Raw genomic sequence first — 9898 nt, forward strand, 5'->3', positions numbered from 1 at the left:
GGAAGTTGCAAGAGCTCCCTATCCCGAATGGAAGTGGGAAATGATCACTATGGATTTTGTGGTAGGTTGCCTCGTACCACGCGAGGATATGATTCGATATGGATAATTGTAGACCGCTTGACCAAATCGGCTCACTTCTTACTCAGAAGACTACATACATGTCCGCTCTACATTCGAGAAATAGTCGATTGCATGGAGTTCCGGCTTCCATAATATCGGCGATTCACTTCTCGGTTTTGGAGAAAGTTGCGGAGGCACTTGGCACACGCTGAACTTTAGTACGGCCTTCCACCCTCGAAAGGACGATCCAAACATCTGGAAGACATGCTTCGCATGAGTGTCTTGGATTTTGGAGGTCGATGGGATGAGCGACTAGCTCGTGGAGTTTGCCTACAACAACGATTATCACTCATAGGGTTGGCACCCTATGAGGCATTATATGGAAGAAAGTGTAGGTCTCCTCTGTGTTGGAAATGGGAAGCGAAAGTGCATGATGTAGACCTAGTGCGTACACTTGAGGTAGTTCCTTTAATCGAGGAACGAGGCGTAAGAGTTATGCAGACCCCAGACGGAGGAATGTGGAGTTTGCAGTGGGCGACTATGTATTCCTGAAGGTTTCTCCAATGAAGGGAGTCATGAGATTTGGAAAGAAGGGCAAGTTGGCACCTCGGTATATCGGACCTTTTGAGGTTACTGATAGAGCTGGAGCAGTTGCCTACCGGTTGGAGCTACCACCCAACCTTTCTCACGTTCATCCCGTGTTTCTCATCTCCATGCTCAGGAAATACATTCCCGATCCTTCTCATGTACTGCAGCCGGATGTGATAGAGCTAAAAGAGAACTTGACATTTGAGGAGCAGCCTGTAGCCATAGTGGACTACCAAGTGAGACAGCTGAGATCAAAACAGATCCTTATGGTTAAGGTTTTGTGGAGGAGTCAGTCAGTGGAAGAGTGCACCTGGGAGTTAGAATGGGATATGCGTAGCAAGTACCCTTATCTGTTCAATGTATAATCATGTGCTTTATTCTGCCTTGTGTAAAATTCGAGGACGAATTTTCTGTAAGGGGGGAAGAATGTAACACCCCTGATTTTTTATATATTATTATTGGGCTTCGTGTAGGTATCCTCAATTCGCGGAAATTCGACAGTTGTCCGGAGTGAATTGGAAAAGTCTCCGAATTGGATCGAGGTTTTGGCTACCCCACCATTGTCGGGCATCTCGAAGTCGAATCGGCAAAGGTAAACCCGAACCTTTCTTTTCGTAATTTTCTAGTGCTTAAATAGGATTGAAAATCCATAAAATATTCGTGGTAGCTTAGAAAATTACGATTCTTTTGCAATAGCTTAGTAATATTTCTAAGGACATGGGCGAGTTTTATAATTTTTAGATCTTATTTGATCAGTTATTGCAAAAATGAACAATTATAAGTAATAAATTGAAATTTTGAGTATTGTGATGGATGATTGATTTGATGGGCCCAGGAGGGGCTGTGTGATATGATTGAACTGTTGATGTATGGATTGTGAGTATAGAAGTGCGTTTTTAGCCCTTTTGCAGGTTGGGTAGGTCCTAGGTATAGGGGAGACTCTGCCGGATTTTCGGCACGACTTAGGACGTAATTGGTCTTTTTCTTTATTTGTATTGAGTCAGATTGTATTAAATAAATGTAATATGATTGTCGGTGAGCAGGACAACCTTCTTCCTCCGCCAATTTGTCGTCAAGTCTGTGAGTAAAATATTAATTTTAATTGTAATTTCGATATTATCATATGTTCAGCATGCCCATGCATCACTTATATGCATATATTTATTTAGTTAAACTCTAGGCACGATTTATGTTGCATTTATAACTGTTAATATGCCATGGATGTTGTTGTGGTAATTTGGAGCAGTGTGCGTGCGTTGGCGTGCGTGTGATGTGGTGTGGACTATGGATAGGACGGGGTAGTCACGGCTTGAGTAATTCGCTGGGACCCGTTCCTTCGAGGGGTAGTCACGGCTTGAGTAATTCGCTGGGACCCTCGATTTGGTTATTAAGTTGAAGTCCGAGCTTGAGTAATTCGCTGGCACCAGGTTGGATTTAAGAGAGCTGTATAGGGGATCAGCTCCCATATGTTATGATTGATACTACAGGGTGTGTGAGTGCTCCAATTACCTTTTTGATGTTATGATGTGAAAATGTTGTGTATGTTGCATTTCACTCTACAGGTTGCATTAGTTTCAGATAGTTATAGAGATTATAGTTAAGATTGATATTTTACTCTCGAGTGACGCTCACTCTGTTCAAAAATTTTTACAGCCACAGGAGGATATTTTGTTAGGTTAACTGCCTTTTACCTCGCAGGTTGTTTATCAATATTGTGTAATTTTAATTACTCCTAGAATTTCCGCATGTGTTAGCAGTAATTATTTGAAATTGGTCTGTAATATTATATTCATGTTGGACCTGTAAACTTAATATTTTAAGTCTGTTTGATGGATTGGATGAGGGAGCTGAGCTCCCATTTATTATTATGTTGATGAGTATGTGGAGGGCGAGCTGAGCTCCCCAATGGATTGTTTATTGTGTTTACAGGTCGGATGAGTCGAAAACTCCCCGTTGGAAAGTCCATTTTATGGCCGGACTCTGTCCGTTTGTTTTCTTGATATTGGGCCCAAATGGGCCTTAGAGTTGGGTTAATGAATAGTTAAGGCTTACTACGGGCCTCGGGGGCTTTAGGCTGGCCCAGGTCCTAGTGCCGGTCCGGCCCATAGGTTGGGTCGTGACATCTATAATGTATAAAAGTGAATTTATATATTCTAATAAAATATTCTTAAATTAGGAAAATAAGGAAATTTGGCAATAAAATTGATAAAAGAAATCATGCCAATTTGGTATTATGATAATGAATTACTAAAGTTAATTGATTATTGAAAATCACCATATTTTAAAAAAAATAAAATATTACAAAATTAAGAAAATAAAGAAATTTGAAATTAATTATAGTTGATATGCATTTTTATGTTAATAGTAATGGGGAAACTTAAAAACTCATTGACATTAATTATTTAATAAATTACATTATTTTTTAAGAAAAATGTGTAGAGATAAAATAGTTAAAGTTTTATTAATATATATATATATATATATATATATATATATATATATAAATTAAATGTATAAACAAATTTAAAAATATAAATAACTTTAATTAACTAAAATATAATCATTATCATATGATACTATAATAATGAATGATTAAATTTAATTAATTATTAAAAATTAATATATTATAATAATATTGTAATATTTAATACGAAAATTTAATAAAACGTTATATAAAAATAAATGAACAAATATGTCCCAAAGAAACTAGTAAATAATAAATTATGACGGCAACCACAAACCACAATAATGTTTACCAACAAACTTTAACACCCTGTTTGGATAGGAGAAAAGGGAGAGGAAAGAAAATAAATAAGGAAAAATAAATTGAGATTGACATTTTCCTGTTTAGAAATGAAGGGAAAATAAGGGAATGATAGAAAATAACTCTTATTTTTTCTTTGTTATTTTCTCTCCAATTTGGAGAGAAAATAACAAAAGTGTGGAATTATAAAATTATCCTTTTCTAAAATTTTTTTTTAAAATACTATGGATAAAATTATAAATTTATCATACTTTTTTTTCCTCTCTTTATTTTCGAAGAAAGAAAATAACAAAAAAAAAATATTCTTTATTTTTCAATCTTTATTTTCCTTTCTCCCCTAAAAGATTTTCCAAACTGAGTGTAAAATGCCATGTTTCGAATCCCAAATGGATTGGAAAGAATGTGCATCCAAAGCAATTACGAATCATAATTTGATGATACGATATAATATAAAACCTCACCTGCCCGCTTTTAATCGCAGGTTTGATCTTTCGGCCACCGACAACACGAGTTTATGTAACCTTTGAAGGTGATTTTTCTTTTAAGAACAAATCGTATACAAAAATCTGTGGAGAATAATGTGTAAATTTTTTATTATAAAATTTATAATATTATATTTTAATACCACTTACATAAATATAAGCTTCCTTAAAAATTATAAAAATTAAATTCCATATGTAATATATATATATTTAAAAAATTTAATCAAAATCATAAAAATTTAAAATTTCCACGCGCATTTCTAACATGTAGTAAATCATGAATGATTCAACCTTATTGTAGTATCATATTATGAATGAATGATGCTAAATGTTGAAACTTGATCGACATAGAGATGAATAGAATTATAGTAACAGAGCTGGAGCGTTGGACAAATATTAAAATAATACTACCATTAATCTAATTTTTCCGTCGTAAACTGAATCATGCAACAACTATCCGAAGAAGATCATTCACAAGCCAATTGGCTAGGATGACAATAATAAATATTTCGAAAATGCTGCACCCAATCGCGAAAATGGGTAAATAGCCTCAAGCTCTCGCAACAACCTCCATGAAATAGCGGGGCTAAAATTCCGAAAAAAACGAAAAAAAAAGAGTCTCGAACATATCCTTAGTAACACCTCAAAATGTGCTACAAACCAAAATCTCAGAAAATATTAAATGTGATGCCACCGCTTGTCTTGCACCCAATTCTGGGTGCTGCAACTAGAAAATGGACACCGAAAGATCAAAAACACAATACAATTATAACACCTCAAAAACCTAGAATAGTAACATAAAATTTTCACCACATAATTAAAACTTTTGAACTGCGCAGTTCACTTCCCTCCCTTCTTGACAGCAGACTTGGTAACCTTAGCTCCAGTTGGGTCTTTCTTCTCAACACTCTTGATCACACCAACGGCAACAGTCTGGCGCATGTCTCTGACAGCAAAACGACCCAAGGGAGGGTACCCAGAGAAGGTCTCCACGACCATGGGCTTTGTTGGAATCATCTTGACAAAACCAGCATCACCATTTTTCAAAAACTTAGGCTCCTTCTCAAGCTCCTTGCCAGATCGGCGATCAATCTTGGTCAAGATCTCAGCAAACTTGACAGCAATGTGAGAGGTGTGGCAATCCAGTACTGGGGCGTAGCCATTACCAATCTGACCAGGGTGGTTCATGATAATGACTTGTGATGTGAAGTTGGCAGCCTCCTTGGCAGGATCATCTTTAGAGTTGGATGCCACAAAACCTCTCTTGAGATCTTTCACAGCAACATTCTTCACATTGAACCCAACATTGTCACCAGGGAGGGCCTCCTGGAGAGCCTCGTGATGCATCTCAACAGACTTAACTTCAGTTGTCAGTCCACTGGGTCCAAAGGTCACAACCATACCAGGCTTCAGGATACCAGTCTCCACACGACCCACCGGGACAGTTCCAATGCCACCAATCTTGTATACGTCCTGAAGTGGGAGACGAAGAGGCTTGTCTGAGGGCCTCTTGGGCTCCTGGATCTGGTCCAGAGCTTCAAGAAGGGTTGGACCCTTGTACCAGTCAAGGTTGGTGGACCTCTCAATCATGTTGTCACCTTCAAAACCAGAGATGGGCACAAAAGGAATCTTCTCAGGGTTGTATCCAACCTTCTTGAGGTAGGAAGAAACTTCCTTCACAATTTCATCATACCTAGCCTTGGAGTACTTAGGGGTAGTAGCATCCATCTGTGGAAGGGAGCCAAAAAAAAACCATAAAAATGTAAACAGAAACCTTGTCCATAAATACCACTAATGAGGCCAACATCTCAACAATGTAGTTTTCCTTCTCCTGTCTTGAGTAAGAACTACCAAGAAAATACCAACAACACGAACATAAGATTGTTACCTTGTTGCAGCAGCAAATCATTTGTTTGACCCCAAGGGTGAAAGCGAGAAGAGCATGCTCACGGGTTTGACCATCCTTGGAAATACCAGCTTCAAAACCACCAGTGGTAGAATCAATGATGAGGACAGCACAGTCAGCCTGTGAGGTACCAGTAATCATGTTCTTAATAAAGTCACGATGGCCAGGAGCATCAATGACAGTGCAATAGTACTTTGTGGTCTCAAACTTCCACAAGGCAATATCAATGGTGATACCACGTTCACGCTCAGCCTTGAGCTTGTCAAGCACCCAGGCATACTTAAATGACCTCTTGTTCATCTCAGCAGCTTCCTTCTCGAATCTCTCTATCACACGCTTGTCAATACCTCCAAGCTTGTAGATAAGATGGCCAGTGGTGGTGGACTTGCCAGAGTCGACATGGCCAATGACCACAATGTTGATGTGAACCTTCTCCTTACCCATTATAGAGGTCTAAAATTGATATGAACTACACGCATAAAGAAAGGTTTTAAGTTTCCCACTTGAAGTATATTTGCAGAGAATGTATGGTTAGAATAATTTGAGCTCGAACAAGAGAAAGAAAGCCACAAGCAAAAAAAAAAAAAAATGGCTAATTGGGGAACCACAAAAAAAAATCACCAGGCAAGCAATAGACATGATTTGATTGGAAGACCAACAGCAATCACAAAAGTAATAACGAAATCAACTCATTCAAAAGTAAAGATACTAAAAGAATAACAATTGATGAGTAAGAATAAACATTGCAGGGTCAACAAAAATTTCATACTAAAATTAAAACAAAATGCATATAATAGTGATTAGGTTCAACAAATCAAAATACATAATCAAATCCCAACTAGTACCTCACTGCCTCCCAACATCAATTATAAATTATAATAATTCAAATAAAGTAATTCACTAAAAAGCTTCAAACAAAAAGAATATGAGAAACACGATAAACAGACATTTTAGGGATTTTACACCTCCAAAGAAAGCCAACAACCAGTAAATTCGTTCAAAACCAAAGAAGAAGTTTGCATGAAAGAAGTTTTTTTTTTTTTCTTAAATCCGAATCCAAGAGGTAGGAAAAAATTCAAAACCGTATTCAAGAATTTTTTATGTAAAAAAAAAAAACCTGCATCAGAAAAAACCAATCTTTCAGTTACAAATCCACGAACCAACAATAAATCAGTAAATGAAATACGAATCTAACAAAATCCTTGCATAATTCAGATGAAGTTAAACAGTAACACGAAATTAAAAAGAAAATTGACAATACAAACACATCAGGATTATAGCCAAAACTCACCAGAGATCAATAGATAATTCAGCTATTGACTATAAGAAAAAGAGTAAGAAAACTAACACGAAAGTATCGAATAACACACCTTAAGAGATGATAAGTAAGGAGCCGGACAAGACGCAGAATAGAGAGAGGAATGAGTGGCAATGCAGATATTTATAGTCAGACATGGGTTAGGGTTCCTCGGAGATGGCTGTGTATGATTATTTACGGTTTTGTCCAACTTGTTTGAGATAAAATGCCATATTTGTCCTTGTATGGACCTCCCAATAGGCCGCCAACTCCGGGTTTTTTTTTTTTTTTTGGATTTTTTAGATGCAATCAGGCTGATGCTTACGGCACTAAGTTGAGGGTACAATTTTTTTGTTATTGAAATTTTCTAATATTATTAATAAATACAATATTTTGATAAAATAATTAATATATTAATACAATAATTAATTAATAATTAATAATTAATTTTATCTTTTATTTTTACAAAAAATTTTGTGTTAAATTTGATATTCATAAATTATGAGTGACAACAGTAGGATATATATTTAAATTTAAACTTATACTAAATTCGATCAAAATTTATTTTTAACTACTCAAATTTATTTTAAGCATGATTATTATTATTTGAAAAATATTAAATTTATTTATTTTAATGTATTTTAATTAATAATCTACCTGAGAAATATTTTTTATTCATACTTTATATTTTAAAAATTTAATAATTTTATTAATATTTAAATTATATTTTATTTAATATAAAATTTATAAATATTATTATAAAAAAATATATTTTATGTTTAATTAATCATTTATATAAATGAATTTAGATAATAAATATCTAACTTACAAAACTTAACATAAATCTGTCACGGGTATTATTTTTAAAATTTAAATTTATCTTAAATCTAATTATATACTATTCAAACTCGTTCTATTAGGTTTCGTTTATTTCACGAAAAATGACTTGTGTATGATAAATGTCACGACCCGATCCCATGGGCCGGACCAGCACTAAGACCTGAGCAGTCATAAAGCCCCCGAGGCCCGTAGTAAACCTTATTATTTCCCAACCCATGACCTGACCCACAATTTAGGCTCAACATGCATATAAAATAATTTAAATTTAATTATTATAATTTTATTTCGAGTCATCTTAACCCAATAATTATCAGAAAACTGAAATTAAGGGAGCCCAACTTAACTCTGTTACCTCATTTACAAACTATTAAAAATCATAAAAATTTTTCATTTATTAATACAAAAACTTAAACTCATACAGTCCTTGACAATATTAATGCTACTGTTAGTATATGCGCAGTTCTAAATTATAAATTTATAGAATAATAATACAATTAAGTAAGTATTAATAACCTGCGAGAAAAGAAGCAGGTTATTTTGAAAAATGTCTCCTCCTGTAACCTGGAAAAATATGGTGCACATGAATGAACATTCGACTCAAAGAGTAAAATACCAATTTTAAGTACAATTTCTATAGCTATCTAAAGCTAATGCATTCTAAAGAGTGGAATGCAACACCATCATAAATTTTCACATAAATCACATCACAACAGTAAAAAGTTAATTTAGAGCACACACACACACCCAATAATATTCAAACTGTACGTATAAAGGAGTTAATTCCCTATACAGCTCTTTTAATCCAACATCTGTCAGCAAGTGTCTCTTAAGCCGGACATTCGCTTAATGAACCAAATACAGGAGCCAGCGAGTGTCTCTCAAGCCGTGCCTACCCCGACTTATCCATAAGATGACCGGGTCCCAACGAGTTTCTCTCAAGCTGTGTCTACCCGTCTTATCTATATCCAATACCACACACTACACCCACGCACACTGCTCAAAATTACCATAAACAACATTCATGGCACTTCATCAATTAAGAATGTAACATAAAACGTGCCTACGGTCTAACTATATAGATACATATTTATAAGTGATGCATAAGCATGCTTGAACATATAATAATATTAAAATTATAATTAAAATTAATATTTTACTCACAGATTGACTAGAAACTGCTGCAGTGGCTGAGGGGAGAAGGAGATATGACTCCGATCACCTATATAATTATGTTATAAATTTATCAACGTTAACCCAAATTAAGAATTTTAAAGAAACAACGACACCCTAATTTATACCGACAATCCGACAAAATCTCCTCTGTACCTAAGACCTGCCCAACCTGCAAAGTGGTTCAAATTACACTTCTAAAATCACATATCTCAACCCATATCTCATCAACAACACAGGCCCCTCCTGAGCCTTCCAATCCAAGCAAAAACTCACAAAATCAAAAATTACGTTTTAATCTTTGAAATTAATCTTTTTGCACAAACTACTTAAACGAGCTCTAAAAATTCTAAAATTTTGTCCTGCAGTCCTTAACATTATTATAAGACTATTGCAAAAGGAATCGTAATTTTCTGATAATCCACGAATATTTTATGAATTTCATTCTAACCCAGTACAAGGTAAAAATTGAGCAATATGGAGTTCAGATTTACCTATATCAAATATGATACCTGAAACGTGTCCGGAACGTCTGAAAACGCTAGCATTGACTATAATATCTACCACGTTCCGTCAGACAGCTAGATCTGGCTAAAAATGCGATTCTGGCGCTGATGATCTATCATCGATCCGATTAAACTTAAATTAAGTCTAAATTTTGTTAATAATTATCATAAAATTATTTTTAAATTTTAGAAATAAAAAAATTTGTAAAATCTCACCAAGCAATTTAAATCCTCCGATTATCACCTTTTTTAAACGGTGTCCGATCGGAGTGAAACCGGTCCTAT

General features: G+C 35.0%; 1 protein-coding gene across 2 annotated transcripts; it reads right to left on the minus strand.

Moving 5' to 3' along the window:
• Positions 1-4509: 4509 nt before the first annotated feature.
• Positions 4510-7303, minus strand: LOC110641144 (elongation factor 1-alpha). Of its 2 annotated transcripts, none has more exons than XM_021792759.2 (3): positions 7171-7303; positions 5783-6269; positions 4510-5622 (listed from the first exon to the last, which is right to left on the minus strand). In XM_021792759.2, exons 2-3 carry the CDS (start codon positions 6242-6244, stop codon positions 4735-4737), a joined length of 1350 nt encoding a protein of 449 aa, XP_021648451.1. In that variant the 5' UTR covers positions 6245-6269; positions 7171-7303; the 3' UTR covers positions 4510-4734. The 2 variants fall into 2 exon arrangements, with proteins under 2 accessions (XP_021648451.1, XP_021648452.1); XM_021792760.2 differs by having other exon boundaries at positions 5783-6253; positions 7171-7277.
• Positions 7304-9898: the final 2595 nt, after the last annotated feature.

Source organism: Hevea brasiliensis, chromosome 4, assembly GCF_030052815.1.
Source record: "Hevea brasiliensis isolate MT/VB/25A 57/8 chromosome 4, ASM3005281v1, whole genome shotgun sequence".
Classification (NCBI taxonomy): domain Eukaryota; kingdom Viridiplantae; phylum Streptophyta; class Magnoliopsida; order Malpighiales; family Euphorbiaceae; genus Hevea; species Hevea brasiliensis.